Source organism: Periplaneta americana, chromosome 4, assembly GCF_040183065.1.
Source record: "Periplaneta americana isolate PAMFEO1 chromosome 4, P.americana_PAMFEO1_priV1, whole genome shotgun sequence".
In the NCBI taxonomy this organism is placed as follows: domain Eukaryota; kingdom Metazoa; phylum Arthropoda; class Insecta; order Blattodea; family Blattidae; genus Periplaneta; species Periplaneta americana.
In genome coordinates, this window is record NC_091120.1 from 43,286,531 (window position 1) to 43,313,071 (window position 26,541).

Genomic DNA, 26,541 nt, shown 5'->3' on the forward strand with positions numbered 1-26,541 from the left:
CACCTACATTTAAACATTTGTCGTATCTGTTCACTAGCTTTAGAATTCCCGTGTTATACTCCTCTGCCGCCAGTTCATTAAGCCAGGTGTTCACTGTCTTCTTCAACTCTTCATCACTTCCAAAACGCGTACCACCCAGAAAGTCTTTCAGCTTAGTGAAAAGGTGAAAATCGCTAGGAACAAGGTCTGGACTATAGGGCGGATGATCAAAGATTTCCCAACCAAATTGATCCAGCAATTATCGAGTTGAAGCAGCAGTGTGCGGGCGGGCACAGATTTTGTGGTAGCCAAGATGTTGCGACACAATTTCACCAAGCAAAGAACGAGAAATGACAGGAAAGGCAATATGCAATTCGTCGAGTGATGTGCGCCTGTCTTGCAAGATTCTGTCGTTCACTTTAGTCTTCAGGTCTTCTGTGATGAGTGATGGGCGTCCGGGTCGAGTTTCATCGTGGACATTTGTTCGCCCATTGTTGAACATTTCGCACCATTTTTTCACATTTCTTTCATTCATTACAGTATCACCATACACTTCTTTCAATTGCCGGTAAATTTCTGCAGGTTTCAAATGTCGGGCATTCAAAAATCAAATCACACTCCTCACCTCACAGTCGGCGGGATTGTCAATCACGTCGTTCATTTTGAAGTAACACAAAATGCACAATGGCGACTTGTTGTAACCAGTACTCACAACATTATGAGAACACATGTTAAGGAAGCCAGTTGACCTTCAAACAAGGAAGGGGAGTCAGCTGCGCGGCGGGTATGCGCGAACAGTCGTTATTTCCTGGATCCCCCTCGTATTTTGCTGTTTACAAGAGTAACTTTGATTCCAATAGTCACTTTTAACGCAAGATTTTAGTGGTTTAGAGGGTATTCTGAGGCTAAAACATGACAGTTGTACATAAAGTTATATCTGAAGATTGCATGGACACAGAAAGCTCATTTTCGCTATCAGGTGGACAAGAGGCGTTTTGAAAATGAGCTCCTCAAATAATGTATGCACAATTACATTCACTGTGCATTCATCAACTAAAATCAATTTCTTTGTCAGTATGTGAAGTAATATGTAATACATCAAACTCTAACTGATGCATATAGACAAATCAATGAAAGACTAAGAAATTTTACCACTTCTAACCTGATTCCTATTCTCATACAGTTCATGGAGTGTATGAAGTCGGTCAGCAAGATGTTGCATGTTGCTTTGAATACCAGGAGAACCTTCGACAGTCTGCTGTGTTCCTGATGCTTGTGAATTAGATGTTCCATTCATACAACCTGCAGAGAATTCATCCCCTGCAGGGAGACCGAGAGACAGTGGAGGACCAGAATAATGCAGACTTCCACCAGGTGCTGTTAATAAATCCTGCACAAGAATAAAAATGAAGTGAATGATGGTCAAAGGCTAGGATGTTGACTTTCCATGCTGGTAACCCAGGTTCGAATTCTGGTGAATCCATGTGGAAATTGTGGTGGACAATACTGTCCTGTAATGTTCAAACTTGAGAGAGGCAACCAGGACATTAAAAACTTCGTCTTATTTAATATGAAAACCTAATCACAAGATCTGTGCTAAAATTCTTAAGTGGTTGAAACATGAAGGGGGGGAGTTGAGAACAGCGGCTATTTTTATAACAAGATGGAACAAACACGACAGACCTCCTTCTGCCGAACGAACACCGGTGAATATCGAACTTCATCATACTTGACAAACTTGAACTGAACATAGCGCCTGTACTGCATAACGCTAGTGGACAAGGACAGTGTCAGTTTTTCGTGTGGTATTCCCGTTTCCCCTATCATTCCTCCATGAATCATCATAATGATTACATTTGTGCGCTGTACACCACTACCCATTGGTACATCAAGGACAATGCTCTGTGACAGAGAATCTACAAGTATGGAGTGTTCCTCCTTGAGGGGGACAAAATATCACAAAAGTAAAGTACCCACCATTGGAGGGAGGAGGAGGAAATGATCAACTCTTCAAAATGTAAAGCTTTGAGTCAGATGCAACATTCATGCGAGAGTCAATTGTTTCATACAGCAACAACTGCAAAACACTGCACTGTAATGTGTACTAGAACACATTGTATGTAAGAAGGGTTTGTGGAAAGTAAGGGCTTGTTCAATATTACTCCCAATCAAGAGCAGAATAAAATAACATCAGATGCCAAAATAAATACTCAAATCTCAAATACAAAGCTATAGGTAAAAGGACCGAAGACAGACCATGAATAAGAGAGATGTAACAGCTTAAATCAATCAATCTTCTTAATGTATCCAGCTGGTTTTTGGACTAGAAGAAAGGTTTTCATATAAATTATATGCCGTATCTACTCGTGTAATCCCTACCTTCCCCCTCGTCGTAATTTCCCACCCAAGATTTTTAGGATATTTTTCAGTTTTTTTATTTTCTTCGCGGAATTTTCCCCTCTTACATTCTTTCAAAAGTGTCTGGCGTGAAGATTCCAACTATCAAAAAAATTAGTGTGGGAGACTCAACATTATTCATCCCCTCTATAACGTAAAACATCTATGATTTCTTTGATGACAAGAAAGATGATCTGGATTTGTTGTCTGTTGAAAGTAATGCGGTGTAAAATACACGTAAATTTATTTTCTTCACATAATCAACGAGTTAATTTTGATATAAATATTTTACATGCAAAGAGTAACATGATCTGAGATTAGTCAAGGTCAAGCTAAAGGCATTAGAACTGATTAATACACGAGTTGTTTGATGCTATTTAAGGTAGATTTTTCTCAATATTTTGTAGTCGTCGCGTTATTCCCCCCTCCTCAGTTTTTCGCCTCCGAATTTTGAGAAAAAAAGGGGGGGGGAAATTATTCGAGTAAATATGTGTGTGTGTATGTGTGTATCTAATGCTCTGGATTTAACAATGAAGTCGTCATCCTTCTTGCTTCCCAATATTTTGATGGAAGGTCCATAAATGTCCTAAGAGTTTCACAATTAGCCAGGTGCTCCATCTCCATGTCCTCTCCATATGTTATACCATACTTTTACTAACATTATTCAGAATTGAAATCAGGACCAGTCCATCTTCCAAGTTTTCAAACAGAAACTAGATTTGTGGATCTATATTCCTTTCAGCATAAACCATTTTCTGATTTCGTACACATTAAATCAACATAGTATTTAGTAATTGTACCAATGTTGGCAGAAGTGCAGAATAATCGATAGAGAAGGCAGAATAATCGATAGAGAAGCTTTGAAGGCTGACTGCAGAGGTGTCACAACTATGTCATCGTTGTGTACTGATCACAATTTACAAAATGTTGATTCTGCTATGTATTACAATCATACACACGTACATTCCCAAGAAATTAATCCTATATCTTAGAAACGAAATCAGAATTGTAATAATCATAATTTTAAATATAATATAATCTTAAAGTGCCACTGAATATGAATTTATGCTCGACCATGCCGAAATGTAGTAATTATACACCTGGTAGCAGCCCTTTAATGAACCTCATTAAAGTACACCTATTCATTAAAATTCAGGTGTTCCACCAATCAGAAAACACTATTGTAGCAATATGAAAGCGCAAGTATCGATTATTCTCGGATATGCAATCGAAAGACAACTAGCGAAATGTCATGGAGGCTCGAAATCCAATACTGTCGCAGAAGGTTATGTTCTGTTACTATAATAATTAACGTTAATTGTAAATAATATTCAAATAAATTCAATTTGTCATCTCGTTTTTCAATGTCGAAATCAATTTCAATGTTATATCAAGATTAATGTTTATTTTACTCTCTAGATTATATCAAGGTCAATGACATTTGTGTCTCGGAAAAAATCAATACTTTCGCGTTCTGCGCACATCTCACAATTTACGAGATATTGCACAAGGTCAGTTCCGCTCCCCAGTCAGATAAGAATAACATGAATACTTATGAATAATTTCAAGTTAGAAATATGGTCGAGCATAAAAAATCGTATGAAACTTGCCTATAATGGTAATTAAGACGCTCGTATGAAAATTATGAAACTCGCTTGGTGGCTCATTTCATAAACATACTACCATTATAGGCTCGTTGCATAATGTACTATTACCTGTGCCATTCTAGCTTCTTTGAGTTGCGCTTGTGCCTTCTGTTGAAGAGTCACCATTGCAGCTTGATGCTCCTGTAGTGCCTGCAGCTGAAAATATTACGTATTTCTTTTATCAGAAATATCTCTGTCTCAACATTATGAAATTTAGTACATATTCTCGAAATTACTGAAGTAGCAGGGCAATATCATTCACACAATAGCGGACAGTGGGTTTTAAAGTTGAGGAGGCAAAGACGTGACTGCTGAGAATATAAAAATATACAGCCTGTAACGTACCTCATTACCAAGCGCAGAATTTATATGTTTTAAGAAACTAAAATTAGGTTTTCTAATTTATGTTTTAGGATTTTAAATCTTATGTTTAGGAATCTATATGATTTTACGGGAAAACAATAAAAATAAACAACATACTGTTAATATATTACAACGGCTTGGTAAAGATTGCCTCTCTTTAGGCCATTTTAAGTCCTAACCTACGAATTAAGTCTTTTTAGATCATTTTGGATTTAAGAATGTTACTCTTTGCTACATAAAACGAATAAGAAAAGCAATATTTCGAGAGTAACTAGATAGCAACAAAATTGATTCGAACCTAAGAATCTGGGGCTTGCTCATTACTATTACATAGTCTAATTTTACAGCAAATTAACTCGACGATCCTCTTTCTTTGCAAACGCATCAATTAGGTCACAACATACTGAACAACTGCTACTAGAAGAAACTAGAGACAAATCTGCATTTGTTTCTAAACTCTCGATATATTTAAAATACTGTATTAATAAATATATCTCGTAACACAAAAGAAAAAAATAACAGGAACACCCACAGCAAACAAGAGAAAAATCTAACAACATAAAAGAAAACTTTTTAAGCAGGGAGAGAAAACTAACAATACGTGGCTTAAATTTCTAAAACCAAGAAGAGAGAAAGAGAGAGAGAGAGCTTCCCAATACAGCCGAAACAGTTGTCAGCGGTGGATAGGACGTCTCTAAATTCGGCTCCCCTCGCACGTTCTAGTCAAGTTTAAACACTCCACTAACCAGCTATCTTACTGGTTGAACTGCTGTTGTCATGGTTACCGGGGAGTAGAGTGATGTAGCCGACTCCTCTCTCCTGCTCTCGCATAGACACTGCAGGCTGCTAGATGTCGACTATACAGGTTACAGCGCTATCTGTTATTTTTCAGTACGAATTATTTGTTCTATCTACAGTATAGCGAGCGGGCATCACCAACTTGATGTGGTCGACTTTACGTAATTTACATCTTAGTCGTAAGTAAATAGTAAAATTAATATAAAAAGAAAAATGTTCGTCATTTGCTATAACTTGTCTGTGATCTTAATTCAACTGGAATTATTACTGCCATATTGTGTTCTGGTAAAATATTGGGGGAGGCATGGTCTCCCTTGCCTTCCCTGAAAATCTGCCGCTGCATTCACATCCATTTAAATATCTAGTTTAAAGTATATACAGGTTAGAAGTGAAATAATCTTGCAGATTGAAAGAGATGATAGGATACACTTAAATGATTATAAAATCTATATTATGTTTTGTGATTAAATGCACAGTTAATTAGAAAATTAAGTTTGTAGTTTCAGCAGTCCAGCAACATCGCCGCTAACACAATCTTCTCGTCGTGATACAGATGTAAGAGGTCAACGAACTCGGTGTGTCTCACTAGATGAGCTGTTCTTTGGCGCTGTATTGCCACTCGCATTATGCAGCGGTTGAAATTAGAGGTTTTTAAAATTAGATTTACACAAAAACCATCCACACTACTAAAATTCTTTATTAGTTTTCCTATCGATATGGACAAAAATCAACGATTCTACTCGCAATAGTTACCGAATAAGAGGTCGTTAAACATTTGAGAATAAACATTCTTTTCTGAAAGAACTATTAACTTACTAGCAGTAGCAGTAGCAGTAGCAGTAGCAGTAGCAGTAGTAGTAGTAGTAGTAGTAGGGTTTAAAAAGGGCACGTCAGCTACTATGGCTATTTGCGCCTTTCCACCAATATGATATTATAGTTTTTTGTTACATACAACATGTGCTATGTGCTCTGAAAATCTACAAGGCTTTTTCACTTCTGCCCTGTATAGCCTAAATTCTCTAAGCAAAAGTTTGTCGATTCTCTAATATCCATTATTTTAAAATCACTGACTGCCCTAACAATGAGTCATAATGTGAATTTATTAATTATTATTAATTTATTTATTTTAGTTGGTTATTTAATGATGCTGTATCAACTACTAGGTTATTTAGCATCGATGAGATTGATGATAGCGGATGATATTTGGCAAGATGAGGCCGAGGATTCACCATAGATTACTTTGCATTCACATTATGGTTGAGGAAAGCCTCGGAAAAAACCCAACCAGGTAATCAGCCCAAGCGGGGATCGAACCCGCACCCGAACACAACTTCAGACCGGCAGGCAAGCGCCTTAACGCCGGTGGCTCTGTTAATGAATATGAGCCTACTTCTAAATTAAGTAAATAATAAGATTCTCATATGCTCAAAAATTAATATAAATACAAATTAAAAAATTTTATAAATATATTAATTAAAAAGTCGTTAAATATCAAATTAAACATCATACTCTTCTTTGTGATTCCTCCACTTTCATTTTCAGTTCATTTCGTCTGGCTGAATCTGAGGACTTCAAAACAGCTCCACTCTGGAATATAAAATATATACGATAACAATGTTTATCTTGTATTCCACCGAAAATAAAATCATAAATAATATTATAACAAAACATAAAGTTCATTCTTGAATTATAAGAATTGACAATACTTTTCTCCATTGCTTGCAATTTCAAAGCATATAAATATATGACAATAGTCCCGACGCTGTTATTTCCGGCGTGACTCCGCCCCTTTGCTTATGTCTTAGAAAGTAAAGGCTCTGTGAAGTCTAGGTAGGTAGTATCGTTCGCCATTTTTGTTCTCACATTGCCGAGCTACCATACGAGGAATCTATTTGCCGCACCGTTAAACATTATCATATCATAGTTCCTATGATAATAAATCACACGCAATGTAATTCAGCAAATAATTGAGCGGCAAATAATGTCTTCGTGTGTTTTCTGCGAACGCCAAAAAAAGAGCTAAAATGGCGGGCGATTATATTAAGTATTTATCGAGCCTTAAGAAATGAATCAGTGAATCACAAGATGCACACGTTTAAATGTAGGCGACCTGCAACGCGATTGGCTGCCGGAAATTAGAGCGACGGGACTATAGTATCTTCATACTAGCAAATTCAGAAATATTATGAACAAACTGAAATATTGTGTGCTCCCTCGTGTGTTTTATAATACATTCAACAAATTACATTACTGCTCATACATAGTACTAGAAAAGTCTCTACACGTCAGGTAAAAAAGACAGAGAGAGCTTTTCCTAAACTACATGAGGGTCGTTTCGTAAGTAAATAATGCGTCAGTTTTACTATACACAAAAGGAAACAAAGTACATTACAAATTTGTCCCCCAAGGCTTCCACACATATTTGCCAACATGCTTAAGAAAAAAATTAACCATGTTTATTTGTTAAAATTTCCTTCATCAATAAATCGTAAATGATTTGCAATGCCTTTCTTTCCTAAAGGCAGCCCTTGTGACCTTAAGGTAGTACTACCACAGTCTAGTATATACAGTCACGAAGCTCAATACGTAGTAAATATGCATCCATAGATAGTTGCTAACCACTAGGATCGCTAATATTGCCTCATTACAGACAATGCAAAATAGTACCGGCACAGTCAATTGTCCCTAGAACCTTCAAAACTCAAGCTTCGTGACTGTATAAACTAGACTGTGGTATTACTAAGGCACTAAGTGTCTCCAGGACATGAATACCACACTCTCTCAGTTCAATAAAGAAACTTTTCTAATGCTCTGTGGCAAAGTTTATATTATATATATGAAATGAGAAGGAATATAGTGAATTAAAATTCAGTACTGCTGCAATATTAATTTAGAAAAAGGTTTCACAACCCCAATATTTTGATGTTACGCTTACAGGCTCTTCAGAGTGAGATCTGCTGATTGGAGAGCTCATAGACACACTCCTGCTTCCTGCAGATGGAACAGGACTAGCATGCGAGTTGACGCTGCTGCCTTGGAGATCCGAAATGGGGTTTCCTGATGCTGATACAACCTGTAATCATAATACGAGGTTTATACATTCCGTTCTGTGTTAAGCATAAAATGAGTAAGGTGTATATACAGTAATCATACTTTTATCCCAAAACTTATAGGTCTATCATGAATAAGCCTTCTTAAAACCGGGATATTAAATCTTAATTAGTCGCAGTGATCACAAAACGGATGAAGTACAAGGGAAAGAGAATATGAGGACGAAAAAAATAAAATTTAGAAAATAAAAAGTGCAATATTATTATATAGTGCATACATTTTACGAGGGTCATTTCATAAATAATGCACAGGTTGGCAGAACTGTGAAGTGGATGACACAACAACAATGAAAATAACGTCAGTTGCAGTTGAAGCATACTCTGTGTTTAGGTAACGAGAGCTAGAAATGGAGCCTACACGTGTCTCGGTACTGTGATGATTGAAGACCAAAGATAGAATCTTTACTTGGAAATCCCTCCCATAGAATTCCACACTTCCACAGAGCTTTGAATGGAGTTTGTGGTGAAATTACAATGGATCATATTATAGTTTCTTGTTGGGGTACTCGTCCTGTCAGCAAGTCTGCAATGTCCTGGCATTTCTGCTCCTGTTCAGCAGTCAAGCAGTGAGGGATCCATCACGCAGAAATTTTTCTCTTCTTCAAATTATTTGTGAAAATACGGAATACTGAATTTGGTAAAATCCACGTAGCTTCTGAAAGTTCCTCATACATTGCTCGACGATCTTCTTAAAGAGAATCTGCCACAAGTTTCACACTTTGTTCATGTGTTGATGTTTCGACCTTCCTGGTCTTGAATTATCATCTAAGCTGACGCAAAAACGAGTAGCTCAACGAGAAACTGTCCACACACCACAAACTCTGCTCCGCTGTGGATTTCTGTGAGATTTTCTCATAAAGATTCGATTTTTGATCTTCAGTCATCAAAGTACCCAAGACACATGTAGATTCCATTTCTAGCTCTCGTTATCTAAACACAGAGTATGTTATGGACGAAACAAACACATGTGTTTCTTCCTAAAAAAAAAATTATGGTTTATTCAATGACGCTTGCAACTGCCGAGGTTATATCAGCATCATCAATGTGCCGGAATTTTGTCTCGCAAGAGTTCTTTTACATGCCAGTAAATCTACTGACATGAGCATGTCACATTTAAGCACACTTAAATGTCATCGACCTGGGTCGGGATCGAATCCGCAACCTCGAGCACAGAAGGCTAGGGCTATACCAACTATGCTATTCAGGCCGACGCTCCTTCCTCAATCCTTCAATCATGTGTTGGACTGTAGGTTCAATATGAACAAATAAAAATTAGAAACTGTTATCAGAAATAAATTAGAAGGAAAGATTACTGCTGGAGACATGGAAATACATAGAAGACAGTGGAATAATTAACGTTTTGATAATATAAGTTTGGTGTACGAGAAGAAAGAGATTGAGTTAATGATCAGGCAAGTCAGAATTGACATCAATGCTTCATACCACACACGTGCATTTTGATAACTGTCATGTATCTTCTTTTATAAATACAGACATGATTATCTTAACGTATTTGTTTTTGGCATGTGTTGCAAAAGATTACTCTTCTGTCTATAGAGAATTTCGATTCGGTGGTAATCCATTGCTGCAATAAATGTGATTTAGGAAATGCAACAGCCACATATTTGTTTACCTCAACTGTACATATTTATAAACTATTTTGTGAACATAATTCGGAATTTTGATTTTTTCCTCATAGTTTCAACATGTATTCACACTGCAAAACTGGTTCATCCTTACGGATGAAACAAGTAAATGACAAACAGATTTTAAGTTTTAACTTCTTATTAAAATAATTTAGTCTAGCACAGCAAATTAACTACAATAAACTGGCAGTACATGTTTTTCCATGTGCTTTGATAGACTTCAGGAAATTATAAATGCTCTTTAAAGTTTTTTTATGGTGGGTACTTGACTTGCAACATTCACCCCCAAGAATCTAATTCTAGGAATGACACATCGTAATTGCAGTTTTTTTCCCCTTTATTGTTGTCCTTTGTGTGTCATGAGAGGTGATCTATATATCACCAATTGATTATGGTGATAATGATGATTATTATTATTAATGCAGCAATGGTAGAATGCTTGTATGGGAAATGGCAGAAACAACAGTACTCTGTGAAAACCTACCACTGTATATTGTCTTTGCCCACTACAAATAAATTTGAACCACAGGGATTTGAACCCAGATCTCCAGTGCAGAAAGCTAAAGGTCTAGCTATTTCGCTAATGGTGCGCCTTTTTTTTTTAGTGTGTCTTTGGTTAATAAAGAAAAATGTTGTAAAGTAAATAACAATTTACCTGTTTAAAGTACATGAACTACTTTTATGTTGTAAATGTTACCAAACATAGCTAACCAAAAACCTATTAAATCCAATATTAGACATTAAAGAGATACCTAATGCGAAAGTTTATTGGACCTAAGAATCCAGACCCCAGACATAACAAATGTCTCAAATGTGTCGATGATTACAAAGGAAAAATAATGACTTACATGTAGTAAATCATTTTGTTTTACCATTAGTTTCTATTTAGTGGTCATTAGCCCTCACTTTTTGAATGACACTTGTATTTTATATTGTATGATTACATATTATGATGTATTAAATAATGCAGTAACATGCATTCTTCATATCAATTAAGCAAATAATGAAGTATTCAATTGTAAATATTATAATTCATGTCATAAATCTGAACACTGCATCATGCACACAAAATAAAATCAATCAGAATTAATATAACTAACGTAAGTAGATAAGTAGCTTTTCATTCTTTGTTCTTCAATAATAACGCCTATATCATTAAGTGGAGACTTCAACTAATGCAGTAGATTAAGCTACAAGCATTATTTATATCACACACAAACACACTTCTATTTCATAGAATTTAGAGGAGTTACATTTACTGCAAATGTATGACACATCAGAATCAAGCAAGCAACAAAAACAAAAAACAAACTGCTTTAAAAAAAGTAGTAATCACCTCTGATATGCATTTTCCTGACTTAGTTTCCTGCATCTTGGGATCAAGTTCTTTGCCCAATTCAGGAAGTAAAGCTTGAAGCCTCCCTTCACTGTCTTTCAGATCTGACACCATCTTCGACAATTTCTGATACTGAGCTATGAGGCGCTGTGCAACCAATATAAACCAGTTACGATATATTTTAACTAATTTTAATTATATGCTGCATAATTACTTCAACAGTACGCGTGAGGAAAAAAAAACACGAAACATACTCCCATATACAAATAATCAGTTCCTACATTAAAACACAGCACAAGTATGATCCTTTCTAACTCCAGTAATATTACATCCTAAAATGATTTTTGTATTCTAACTTTAAAGCTAATACAGCATGTGTCAACGTTATTAAGATAATATACTATGTAGCTCACTTGAAATTAAAGATTATACTTTCAACTGTACCTCAGTGTTATTGCATCAGTCTTTTCATTTTTCTTACTTTAGTTTTCATTCAAGCAGATGAAATAACTTTCACAAAATTTTATTTCAGGTTAAGTTACATTTATGGACTCAGAAGTCATATTTAATTCGCATATATCACTGAATATAAAAGTTTACACTAAAATAATATGCTGAAATGAGACTTTAAAATTATGTCACTTCATGATTAAATAATTTTATATTTGCAAGAGAGATGTTCGTAACACTTCCTATGTGAAAGACTTATCTATGTAGCAGAGATCTAATTATACACCAACTTCTATTTTCAATTTATCTCCAGAAGAATAATACTCCTATTTGTCTTCTATTCTACGAAAATGTTTATCATAAATTTAAACTGTACTTACTTGAGTACAATTTAAGACAACTCTTTCAGTTCAGTCACATAAAGAATCTATTTTACTATTTTACCATGAATTACCGTATATACATACGCAAATACTGCGTGCATATTTTTTCTGGAATTTAGCAAAGAAAAACTGGGGTGCATGCATTATTTGAAATGAGATTGGTACCGCTTCATCTCAAACACTGGATCCCATTACATTATAGCATTGTCTGGCCTGGTGCCTCGGTCTGTATGGCGTCAGTAACATGTTAGAAGTGAAGTATGAACCACGTGTTAAGTATGACTACAAGTTCTCGTTATCGCTCGTTCATGGTTAAAGAAAAGCTTGACATTATTGAAGATTCAGAGAACATTGGAAACTGCACAGGAAGAAAATATGATGTGAGTGAAAGCTGTATTCGCGATTAGCAAAAAAAGAAAATGTGACTTTAAGAAACAAACAGTAATTGTTGGAAATTTCACAGCCAAAAAGCAAAGCATCTGGACCTTGATGAAGATGAATAGAGAGAGGTAAGGGAACATGTAATTATTAACTTTAATATTTTATTGCACATATTAACATTAAATTGATAAAAATTGTAATTCACTTTTTTTTTAATGTAGGCAGAGTCCCGGATACTTCTACAACAGCATGTGAAGATTATGATGCGTTTCTTAAAACAAATTGATATTTTATTTAGTTTTCGAGTACATCATTATGTAGAATTAATTTCTTGTAAATAAAACACAAATTACACCCAATTTTCTTTTTTTTTCTTTTTTTTTTTTATTTCCTCTCCTCGAAGGTGTGGAGTATTTGCTGACAACATAAGCTCCACAAGATCTACTGTAGTATCCAGTCAGGATTTCTTCTAACAAATGAGGGCTATTTTAATCAGTGTACATTACAGATATCTGCTGCAGTAGCCAGAGTTGAGGTGTGGTCAGCAGAGCTGAGCCTTGTGAGAATGGTGTTGATGACTTTAATTTGCTTCTTTTAGGGTTCACAGAAGTGCGTGTAAAAGAATGCGTTCCAGATTTTCTTCACAATTGTTACAACATAGACAAATAGGACTACCAGAAAAGTAAAATAAATGTAGACATGGTAACGTGACCTGTTCTGATTTTTGTTAAAAGTGTTTGAATAGGTCTTGGCACTTTTTGCACACTTTCAGGCCATTTGGTTTTCTCTGTATAACTTGTAAAATTTTCCTTTCACCAGAAAAAAGACCAACTATTTTTGTCCCTACAAGTTCTTAAAATGAATGTCAATTGAAGCAAAGGCAATGGATAAAGATAACATTTGCAAAGGTCTTGAAAATATACTACCTGTTTTGCAATTTTATAAAGTTTCTCATTTTCAAGTATACCGCAGTGGCTAGTATCCACTGAAATATTTTGGAGATTCTTGAGTTTACTCAGTTGTTTTTGCATAGGTGCGTATTTGGCCATATTAAATATAAAAAGCATATTTATCAGAAGTTTGTGAAATACAATGAAGAGCAGCATCAAGGTCAGTATCAGGTAAATGTTAAACATATACAATCAATAATGACTTATACAGTATGAACAATGAAAATAAACAAATTACGTCATTTTTGCTGTGAAATTCGGATACAGTGAATATCAGAATGACAATATTTGCATGAAATTAAATCAATTTCAATGTAAAATTGTTTCATTCTAATGATTATTACAAATAACAAAAAATGACATATTTGTTTTAGTACATGACAATATATTTCAGACAAGATCTATTCACAATTAGGCCTACCTGACATTACCTGAACTGATATTCCAAATTAGATAAGGACCCGGGTAATTAGTTGCCATGAAAGGACTTCTGCATTTTCATTAAGTTTTGTTACCAATATTTTACTATGATAACTGAGTGTCTTGCTTATGCATCACAAGTTTATAGTCTCTCAGAACGAGTGTTAAAAGTGAATAATTCTCAAGACTGTACAAATGCATTAAATTTCACTATATTTTAAGTATATTAAATAACTTACCGGATCGCCTGAATTCTTGAGTGTATCCATGAGTGAAGATGTTTGTTTGATATAATCACGAATCTGGTTTAAGCGGCTGACAACTTGATTTCTATCGGGCTATAACAATTAACAATAAATCAATAGAATTAATGAACACGTGTGTGTGTCATTAATGTCTGTAGGATGCAATCTCAAAAACAGAAGTGGTGGTTTTTAATGTCAACCAACAGGGAACATGCTTAGATTTTATTTTTCCTTGAAAATTTGCTCTTTTAGTGAGAAATATAGTATCTTACAATATTCATTATAAGAGTTAAGATGATTTAGCTTTCTTGATAAAAATATGAATTTAATGGAAGAGAATTAATAAAAAAACATAATTTCACTCCAAAACGTATCATCATAATACAATACATATAATGGCGGTTTTTGAGACAGACATCAGTTGCTTATTCGTCAACCACTGTAAAAATCTTATATATACCAGTAGTATACGTACTGTGTCAATGCACAGTAACATATTGCTTTCATCTCCTCTGTTCAGAACACATTTTTCACTTCACAATGCACTTGTCATTTTTGGACTTGACTTCAATATATATAACAGCATTATCCCGGTAACTTTACCTATGAGCATTGTTTACTATTAGAAGGAAATAATATTTTTAAAATAAATGTCATACCATATCAATGAAGGTAAACATATCCCCAATTCACATGAGTTATACATTATCTCATTATTAGAAAATTTTGTCAAACAATGTTTTATACAACTAATAAAGATTGAAGAAAGTTGGTTTGCAGTGAACGATCTGTCCTTGGGCAGAACACAATGAATGAATCTATTAGAATCTTGAGTTTTTCAAGAAAATTAAATGCAACATGTAGCAATGATAGACAGCATACATAGCAGTAAATATTCTTTCACATTAATTGCAGAAGGGTGGATGTAATCCTACCCGAGATATCCTTGCTACAGCCACATTGTTACAGTTGACATGCAAATTTGCAATTCCTTTTCAAGTGATTAATCGAAATCTGTACTTTTTATGACTAAATTAACATGGTCATAAATACCTTACTCCAGCATTTCTCAAACTTTTTTGAAGTGAGGACCACTTTTTAAGCCAGAACAGTTCTGCGGACCACCTTACTCTTGTTCCCTTCGAAAGCAAATTTATCATTTTTGTAGCATATTTTAATACCAGTATACTGTACTTATATTTTAAAATAAAATTAATTAAGTAAAATTAATTAAATTAAATTAATTTTATATTAGTATTAACAAATTACGCTAATGTTAACAGAAGAAAATTCATTTTTTTTCTTTAAAGTCCAGTCCCATTTGAGAGTTGAATATTAACTGTTCTCTTTCACTCAATGAAAGTTTGTTAGTTTGAATATTGCAATGAAAGTGATCACGAACCCATGAAAATTCGTCATATTTACTTGGAAAATAAGTTTCAAATTGTGACCTCAGAGTTGTATTATTGGTGTACGACGCACAGTATGTGACCATTTCAATGTGCAGACTGGGTGTCGGCAAAACTATTAAGAAAGTCATAAATACATGAAAAGGTTCGTTCCTCTGTTATGAATTTGGGTGGTCCCTAGCTGAGTTACTGATGCAGCTCCAGATGTGCAGGGAAAAGATGGCGAGGAACACCACGTTCATAGTGCTTTAAATCCCTCTTTTGTTATTGAGACTTGAGTGGGAAGTCAGTGGATAGATAGGGTAATAAATTTAATAAAATGTCAATACTGGAAGACAAAAGTGAAAGGCGATTGCCATGTATCATTTCCAAATTCTGATATTTTCAGCTGTAGAGTGATACACAATTCGTTTGAATTGTATTTTTTCTTCTGCCTTTTTTGAAGGACCACAAGAGCAGACCTCGAGGACCACAGGTGGTCCGTGGACCGTAGATTGAGAAATGCTGCCTTACTCTATACAACCATTCAAAAAAACTCATATTTTAAACAATTTAATGGAATTAGCAACCAAAATTTTAACACAAAATATATTTTTTTTGAAAACCATCTGCAAAGGAACTAGATGTAGTTATATTAATTTATTTTTCTTCATACTTCCAGGAATCTACCTGTGAAGAAATGTAATATTTTCCTTCTCACCGTGTATATTGGCATGTTCCCCATTGTTCAAAGCTAAATAAGATACAGTGAACTTCTTCTATAGCATAAGAAGATCTTGCATATTTTATTAAATACAGGGACATAAAAAAATACAATAATGAAGGGAATCAATACAGAAAGGGATCATTTTGACAATGATAGCAATGAAATAAGTAAAATTTATTTAATTAGGGTAGCCTCTATGGATTTCTTTATAAAAATTAAAATTCCAGTAGGCTTACCATTTTGGTAATATTGTTGCTCTTACTCTCCCAGTCTGGTAACACATTGCGAGGTGTTCTACTTTGCCTGGAGCTGCTAGATGAGGCAGAACACTCACTATGACCATTCACTTCTTGAAGACATCGATTTATTCCACCAAGTGCTAACTGCTGTATTTAAAGAAGTGATAATGATATTAAAGTAACTGTGCTGTCTAAAAAATTCAATTACACTACACTCAGCAGTGTGCTACATATGATTCACATCAGTTTCAATTTCTTTGTCGTAAGGATCATTATTTTTTAATATACCTATATTATATAATACAGTGAATATATTACCTGCTCTTCTCCATGTGAGTAGTGGGGTGGTACAAATCTAGTGTTGTCATGTGATACGCTACTTTCAGATCCTGCATAAGAATCAAAAAACAGTATTTGTATGTATCTAATGCTGTTGATTTAACAATGAAATCATTCTCCTTCGTGCTTCCCAATATTTCGACGAAACCAATATTTAAAAACTACAATAAAATCAGCTTAATGGCCGGTTTCTACAAACTCATGAAATAACTATCTCATGGTTAAAATTTATCTTATAATAGCTTCTTGTGTTTCTACAAATGAACAAGCTAAATTTATCCTTGGGTAAGTTAGTTCTTTAATCTACCAGTAGATGACTAATAGTATAATCAGGAAGGTTGTTCTTGAAATTGAACAGTTTTATTGAATTCAAAAGGCTGTGATTAGAGTGATTCTTGTTCACATATTTTATTCCGGTTCAGTTACATTAATAATAATTTGTCTAGTAAGTTAATAGCCTATTTCAATTGAATCACATATATACATATATAAATAATAAAATTATTAAATTTAATACTGTAATAAAACATTTTCATCAGATAGAAATAAAGAGGCTTATAATAATATTAATTCACATCATATGGGTTCCATCTATACAACCTAATACATTTGGGAACCCAGAAATGCTATGAAATTCTTGAACAATGATTTTAGGTTCATTCCCTGTGGGAATTTATATATTTGTATTTTGACGTTGTCTATGGGCTGCATCCTGTCCTGTCCTGTCCTGTCCTGTCCCATCCCATCCCATCCCGTCCCATCAATAGTAGCTCTTGCCTTTTTTTTTTTTTTTTTTTTTTTCGAGTTCTTTAAAAGGTTTCCTCACAATTGTCTATGGTTGTCACATTCCCCCCCCCCCCCCCACTTCCTACAACACCACAAACATTTTTCTTGGCTTTCAAAAGGGCTGTCAACCATGTTTCACTAGGTTTGTGATTAATAACTCAACATGTGTTTTGCTTGTGAACTCTTCAAATAAACTATATACAGTACTCTATACAGTTACATTTTAAAGACAAATTAAATTAAAGAGCACAGGTTTTACAAAATTAAATTAAAGAGCACAGGTTTTACAAAAACAGCTGGAACTGGCGACCACCAGCAGCAACAGAGACGACATCTACACAGATAAAATTCTCATACCCTATCAAAGATCCTGGCTATCACAAACTAATTCACAGCCTATAATGATAGATATCTTTCAACACTAGGGAAAAATAGGATCATAACAAATATTAAAAAATTTAATGAGTTCTGATTACAACAATACTAAATTATGAAAACACAGTTAACGAATTATTAGCAATCAGGCTTCTCTCCACCACTAAGAAGGTGTGAAGTTATTATAATAAACAAACTGTAACCTTATTTCGCTTTACTATTGAGTTAGGAGTACAAAATATTAATTATTTTAATGCCTCCTAAATAGATGTTTTATGTTGGTGACCATAGCTTCTTTATCTCAAGTTCTTTGTCTAGGATCCTTGTTTCCTCAGTGAAAATACGAGGCGCGTCCAGAAAGTAAGTTTCTCTCAACAGAGAGATGCATACGGCTGTTATACACTGGTTCTGATCCCAGGTGACAGACTTCTACGACACAGGGATACAAACGTTGATCCTATGGTATGACAAATGTCTCAATTCCAGTGGAGAATATGTTGAAAAATAGCTCAACAATTGCTGTATTTGTTTCAATAAATCTTTCCATGAAATTGTGTTTTCTTTCTGTAAACGGCCCCCAGGGAAACTTACTTTCTGGACGGCCCTCGTATTTACTACGTTTTTATGGAGTATTCAAATCGATTTGAATATGTTTACCATACTGAATGTGATCCCCCTATTCCTGTTTTCATGCAATTTTCTATACATATTGAAAATGATTTGATAAAGAAGCTGAAGTTTCGAAAGTATAATATTATATTATGTTGGTTAACATATCATCAACATGTTAGCATGTTGGTCACCCTATAGGTCTTAGCTATAAACAATAATGAGTTTTCTTAATGAGAAGCATGAAAACTTAATATTCTGGCTGTTAATGAGGAATGGTAACAATGGCTTTCAGGAAAATACAAAAATTATGAATTATAACATGACTTTTCAACATACAAAATTGCGCTCACTCTTAGTAAAACAGATTACACATCAACCAAATGACGATCTTTCACGCACTTAGCATATTGAAATTGATTTCAATATGATATCCATTTCTATGCAACTCAATCCTTATTGATTACGATCCGATCGCACTTTTTAGATGTGTCGACCTTGAGACTCAGATCGTTTTGAATACTCGTTTTCATGAAAGTTTCAATACAATAAGCGTATTCAAATCGACTTGGATACTCCATAAAAACGTAGTAATAGTGACATTCATTAACAACCTGTTTGTCTCCACCATGGATATAAACACAAAATTAGCATTACTGACATAGGGGCATTAAAATGATGACTGACATACTAAAAAGAGAGAGAAACATGAACATGACTTTTAATCAAGTTATGTTTCTGGGACGTCTCATGCTGAATGAATAAAAAATTAAATTCTGACACTTCTTAAATATTTCTCTTTTAAATCACACACAAGAATAATAATTGTTTTCACAGAACACAATGTTTTTCCTAATATTTAAAGCTGTATCATCTGCAATGGTTCTCTTTATCAAATTCTAGCCTAATATACACAGAGCATAAAACAAGACTTACCTTTAACAGAACAAGCAAAAGAAATTATGAGTATATTTTTGTTGTACCTGTGCAACTAAGAGACCAAGAGAATAATCTATACACTAGCGCCTTTGAGAAATAGAGATTTAACTTATACTAATGAGAATAAAGAACATTGACTAACATATTCATACATCATTACAGGATAAATCCTAACCGTATTAAATTTTTCATATGTTTCATTACACATAATATAGGATGGACAAAGTAATGTACACACTAAGCAATTTAGTATCATTTTGTGTTGGCCAAATTGAATATATGGTACATGTGATGTTCGTCTGTAATTCTTTTCTTCGTAGTCACTGCCTAGATTCTTTACAAGTAGTTATTCATAATCAGTGTTGAGTGTAAAGTGTTAGAAAGAAATTTTGGAATGCAAAACCTGTCAGATCTTCAGAAAGAGGACAGATTAAAAATATGCGATTAGCTGCAGCATCAGGGATAACAAATACTAATTTATTCAGTGTATCAACAGCAACAGTTTACACTGTTAAATCGTTTTACATTTGGGAAGACAAGCTCTACTAAAAGAAATAGTAGTTGAAAATAGAAACTATTTGAAAGGAATTGCAATGCCGCAATGCTCTAAACAGGAGCATAAATAATTATTTTGTCCTCTTTTGGTGCCTTCTTGACTGTAAAACAAAGAAAACAAGCTAATGAACTGTATAATAAAAAGTCATGAATTTAGAATAATTGGTACAGTTGTCATTAAAAAAATATATATGCCTTAGCCTTCATTGTTCATTAGATTTGAGTCTATATGTAAAATTATAGACAATCAAAATGAATCTTTAAATTTAGAATCCTTAGCTTTGTTTCTTACAGTAAAATTAATCCTGACAATTAATTTCTTCTATTATGCAGAAATTGGCAACGAAAATTCCTGAATGTTATTTATTAAAATATAATTACCAAGATCACAGAGGTCAAGTGACGCTGATTGAGTGTTACTTGTCTTTCGTGTTCGACTGTGTCCTATGTCGAGTGCTGGCTGCCATTCCAATGTAACCTATGAGGAAATAAACCCCAAAAACAATTCACACACTGGTAGTAACACACAATGCAGTGAGCACCAATAACCATGTTAATGATATTTCAGTAGGTAAACAGAGCAGAGTTAGAGCACTATGATTTCATACATTATAACATGCTTCTCTCACTACAAATCTTATACAAACCATAAAATGAATTTTATGTGTTTACCTCTTCATCCAGTTATGTTCTTAATTAAGAACATAAATCTAGTGGAGAAATATACAGTAGTGGAGGAAAGGAATAAGATGACAGATCTTTTACAGGAAATCATGTGTACTATAGTGCATATTTAGTTTTCAACTGAAATGACATTAAGGAAACTTGAAAAGATTTCAGATACCTAAAAATTTGAATATGTTTCTAGCTTTCAAACAGACCGATTTCTAAAGAAGATTTTGGGGTTTTCAATGTACCCAATATAGAAGTGAACTTTTTCATGATAGAATTTAATCTGTAGGTAGTTCTAAAACATATGAGAAATAAAAGAAATCTCACCACACAATTGAAAAACTCAAAATCATCAATCATCATTTAAAATTTCCTTCAGCGTAACACTATATGTTTGCATAATTTATAAACAGAAAAGAAATGTTTAAAACAGTCTATAGGAAATTTAAAAAATATCAATGATTGTGTGAAACATTTATTCTCTAATTCCAGCAATAAAATACGAGGGAGGATCAAACAATAACGCACAACAATTTTTTGTGGCAACGCATTTAATAGGTAAGCAAAATGAAATAATGCACAAGAAAGCTACAGGTTTTAACTATTTTTAGACATAGGAACCAAGTCTCTCGACACATTTCTGCCATTGTAACACTAGATTCAGTACACCCCATTCATAAAACTCTGTTTTCCGGGGGTATAACCACCTGTGTATGACTGATTTCATTTTTTCATCTGAACTGAAGCGTTGGCCTCCTAGAAATTCTTCATTGGTCCAAAGAGGTGAAACTCAGATGGTGCGAGGTCTGAACTGTAGAGTGGGTGACTGCTGCCTCAATGCCTCTGACATTGGGTGATGTTGCAACGGTCACTAGTTGGGCGGAATGTGCTTCGTCGGTAAGATTTACTCGACCCTATTTGAAGAACTTGCACCACCTGGAGATGTCGCTACAATCCAGACAATCAGCACCATACTCCTCCAACAATTTGCTGTGGATTTCACTCGAACTTTTTGTTTTGCTCAGAAAAAACGGACTACATCTCACTGCTCTTCACAAGTAGATGATGCTAGCACACGGTCCATCTTTACTCAGTAATTACTGCTCATTCCACCAGGGTGACACCTAATCGAGCCATTGCTGTCTGTAGTGCAAGATTGAAACTATCTGCCAACTTTGACCGTCCTAACTAAAATAGTATACTGTAAAGAAATTGTTGTGCGTTACTTTCCGATCCTCCCTAATACAACATGTACTTTCTGTAACACTGTAGTGTATTTCATTTGATAATCATGTAAGCTATATACATAAGCCACATATCCAAAATGTTCCCCAAGAACAACACTTGTGGACGACAAAAAAAAACTAAAGAATATGTCACTGGAAGTGAAAAGCTTACAGTTAAATAATTCTATCCAGTTAAAATTAAAAAACCAAAAGATAAATTTAAACTAGTAGTGATCATGTTCAGATGAAAGCATAATGTAGGGATATGTAAGTCATATTTATTACGAACTATTACTGTAAAGAATTCTTTTAAAATGTCGAATTTCATACTCAAATTATTACCATACATTAAAATTTGAATGCACTTATAAGCATGCTCTAAAATTATTATGCCATTCCATGCATACAAATATTAGTGTAGGCTACTTTAAAATATTAACAATGTGAGATTTCGATCATTTTAGTGAACACATTGGTGTTAAACTTTTCAGTATTGTCAAAAAGGACAACATAACAATCACTCTAGGATAACTTGGGGGATTCACTCTCAGGGAATTAATAATTCAACCGAATCTGGTATAATTACAGCAGTCACTTTAATTAATGTTAAGGAAGACTTCTCGAAACTCTTGTTTTTCATTTTATGCACGAATTTTTTTTCTACTGCACGATGTACCCAAAGGAGTTGGTCATCTTGAAAATAACGTATCAATTTGTTTTCAATATTTATAATATAGTACACACATTTTAACTTTCCACACTCTCAGAGGTAGAGCATAAGCCACTGTCCACATGTGAGTGTGGAAAGATAAAATGTATGCACTGTACATTCTCTGAAGATAGACAGCTTTGATAACCAGAGTTCAACAATAACTGAATTAGCATAAAACATTATATAGGTGAATACTTTACTTGAAACTTTAATTTTCAACGTTCAATAATGATGATGATATATTTGATGCCATAATTTTACGTTCGTTTCCATATGAATTTGACAGTTTCAACACAGATTTGGCAAAATGTCATGGGAAGCGTGTTTGTTAAAGATAAAAAAAAATCGTCTCCACATGTTCAACTACTTTAATTACGAACATATTTTTTAAATGAATCACATATTCACATATTCAACTGCAAACACAAATACTTTTCTTTTAATTACAGACCCAATTTTATTGACGCACTGTACAACTCAACACCTTACGATAAAATCCAAATACACACTTTCACATTTCTCGGTTGACTTGATGTTATGTGTTCTTACTTAATGCCTATAACATTGCACAGTTTCTGAAGTAGATACAGAGAGTTATATTCTTACCAGAAGCCATTTCTCTATTGATTTAATCACAAAACTAATTGGTATTCAAAGCCACATGCAAGATTTTGTCTACTGGATAGAAGAATCAGAAGTGACACAATGTGCCACTTAAGAGTCCTATGCAAGTTATTTTAGGTTGGACTCAAAAGCTATATTTATAGAACTCGTCCAACACTACGATATACTACGCAGAAAGAAAATGTTAACCTAAATTACGTCGTACAAAAGTATATCGAACCATTCAGAGATTACACAATCAAATTACATTACACAATGAAATTTAATTTTAACTGCTGAATATAAATAGCCCTATGTATTAAAACTATCCTGTTTAAACTAATAATATTGAGGAAATTGTAACAACTGTGTAGTGTAAATAGGCCCTATATGTGTACTTGTTAAAAAATATAAAATATACAGAGTTATTCAAAAGTCACCAAAAAATTTAAAAGTCCTCTTGTTTATTAAGGAGAAAGTTCATAGAAAAATAGATAAAAATTGTAACTCTTATTTTTCATATATCCCCTTTCTTCATGAATAATAATAATAATAATAATAATAATAATAATAATAATAATAATTTTATTATTATTATTATTATTATTATTATTATTATTATTATTATTATTATTATTATTATTATTATTTGTCCTTATTTCATTGAACTAACGTATTGCAACCCTAAATGGAAACAATTATGAACAAGAATAATGAAGTAACAGCATAAAACGTCCATGCTATTAAAAATTGCTGGTTGGAAATAAAACCCGAGATACAATGCAAACATATGTCCATTACAGTACTTATTTCAACTACAATTCCCGCAAATGTTAAATTAAATTCATGCCTATTTCACTCATTCAAATATGTATTGATATATTGACACAGCTTCATTAGACATTTCCCCGTATTTCTACCAGACAATTACAGTTGTCAGACATCCCGCAGATGTTCCGATATGGCAGGATATTCCTGATTTTCAGGAAATTTTCCCGTGTCTCGCTCATACCCGTCGCAGGTTGCAGAATGTTCCGCTTTTTAAGATATTACTCATTCCTAAGCAGAACTGAAATTCATGCACAACGTGAAACAAATGCATCACACACTGTGTTCAGACTTCAAGGGTATGCAAATTTAAGAGCATATTCTCTCCTGCCACTTTAAGTTTATATTTTGATATTTATATGTTAATCTAAATTAGAAAAAGAGATGAAACCCGAATAACAGCGGCTGAGATGCGATTTATGAAAAGAATGGCAGGATACACTAAATGGGAGAGCAAGAGGAATGAAGAACTCCAGATCGAATCAATACTAGAATATACAGGAATAGAGAGAAATAAATGGATAAACCATGTCAACAGGATGAATAAAAGCAAAATCCCAAAATTGATCCTCTGTTACGGACTGCCAAGGAAAAGATCACTAGGACATCCTGCAAAAGATGGATCGAGTCCGTAACAGGTCACATGGCCTAACACATGTTTGGAAGAAGAAGAAGAAGAAGAAGAAGAAGATGATGATGATGATGATGATATGTTAATCTAAATCAGGGTTGGGCACCGGGAGAAAATCCAAACTCTAAATGGGGACACTTAATATTCACCGGTCACGGAATTAATGCTGCGCGGTGTTCAGCGGGGAAGAAAGGAGTTGAAGAGAAGTCATATGGTTCCCCATGAGAGAATAGAATTCGCTCTTGGTGTTCAGCCCTGATCTAAATGTTACTTAATTTTTTCCCCCTTTTTATATTGAATTGTCACATTAAATGACACAGTACCAATATTATAAATTATAAGAAATATAATGATAAATATTCATTAAAATGTTGGAGAAGTAATTCTTTAATTACCGTACATTAAACATACATAGGCTACACCGTATTAATGTATGCATTATTATGAAATTGCTTGTACTGTATAGTCTTTGATATTTTTTAAATCTGCCAACCCTACAGATAATACATAAGTTAGCTTATTTATTTTCAAATTTTTACATACTGGTAGGAGTACCGGTACTCATTGAACCACGAAAATAAAGTAATTACTACAGTCTTTTATGCTTCATTCTGTTCATAACATGGGGAAATGTTCATACAGGAGTCCCACAAGGATCTATATTAGGGCCTCTTCTTTTTCTAATTTTTATAAATGACCTTGGCCCCATAATAAAAGGAATAGGTTATCCTATACTATTTGAAGATGGCACAAGTATCATAATTACAGACAAGAACTTTGCCACATTCAAATATAAAACAGAAACAATTCTCCTTAAAATTTATGACTGGTTTACAACCAATAAACAAGCATTAAACATTAATAAAACTAACATAATTCAATTTAAAGCCACTTCAAATTTAATCTCTGAAACAATGGACACAACTATCAACAATATACCTCTACTAGAAACATCAACAACCAAATTTCTTGGTTTGCATATTAATAATACAATAAATTGGAAAAATCATATCAAAGCAATAACCCCCAAACTTAGCTCAGCATGCTTCGCAATTAGGTCGTTACAACAATTTCTAAACAGCAGTATCTTAAAGACAATATATTTTGTCTATTTTCATTCCATTATGTCCTACAGAATAATATTTTGGGGAAATTCTGCAGATAGTAAAAATATATTCTTATTACAAAAAAGAGCCATTAGAATAATAGTTGGAGCAAAGGCTAGAGAATCATGTAGATTATTTTTAAAAAAATTAGAGATTCTAACCTTAACAAATCAATACATATACTCTACAATACATTTCCTCTTACGTAATAAAGAAAATTTTCCAACTAACTCAGCCATACATAGTATAAATACCAGCAGAAGGAATGATTTTCATACGCCATCATCAAATTTATCATGCTTTCAAAGGGGAGTACGTTACATGGTGATAAAAATGTTCAATAGTCTTCCTGAAGACATTAAGAATCATAGCCAAAACCCTGCATTATTTAAGGTAACACTAAAAAATTACTCAATATCTCACACTTTCTATTCTGTAGATGAATTCTTGACATTTCACAGTACTGTGTAAATATTATAATACTAGGCTATTAAATGGTAAACATATTACATTGTATAAAATATTATTGTTATTAAGGTATTAATTCTGTACATATTTCATATTTGCATTTTATATGTATTGCATTTTATTGTTAAACATAAGAATTGGACATGTTCTTTATTCTATGCTATAAAGCAAATGTAAGAATATTATGGAACGAATAAATCTATCTATCTGTCTATCTAAGCTGATTTAAAAAAT

The 26,541-nt window shown here is 33.8% G+C and overlaps 1 protein-coding gene across 8 annotated transcripts in view; it reads right to left on the reverse strand.

Moving 5' to 3' along the window:
• The window catches only part of LOC138697776 (pericentriolar material 1 protein-like), a 98,278-nt gene that overhangs the window by 66,462 nt on the left and 5,275 nt on the right, over window positions 1-26,541 (reverse strand). For 5 of the 8 annotated variants that reach the window (XM_069823268.1, XM_069823266.1, XM_069823267.1 and 2 more), the window contains exons 3-11: window positions 20,443-20,539; window positions 16,777-16,847; window positions 16,456-16,605; window positions 14,099-14,197; window positions 11,276-11,422; window positions 8,119-8,256; window positions 6,693-6,770; window positions 4,092-4,178; window positions 1,142-1,369 (exon numbers count right to left, since the gene is read on the reverse strand). In XM_069823268.1, coding sequence (XP_069679369.1) covers window positions 1,142-1,369; window positions 4,092-4,178; window positions 6,693-6,770; window positions 8,119-8,256; window positions 11,276-11,422; window positions 14,099-14,197; window positions 16,456-16,605; window positions 16,777-16,847; window positions 20,443-20,539 — 1,095 coding nt within the window. Of the gene's footprint in view, window positions 1-1,141; window positions 1,370-4,091; window positions 4,179-6,692; window positions 6,771-8,118; window positions 8,257-11,275; window positions 11,423-14,098; window positions 14,198-16,455; window positions 16,606-16,776; window positions 16,848-20,442; window positions 20,540-23,277; window positions 23,419-26,541 lie in introns of those variants that run through there. The other 3 variants (XM_069823271.1, XM_069823270.1, XM_069823272.1) reach the window with 3 other exon arrangements.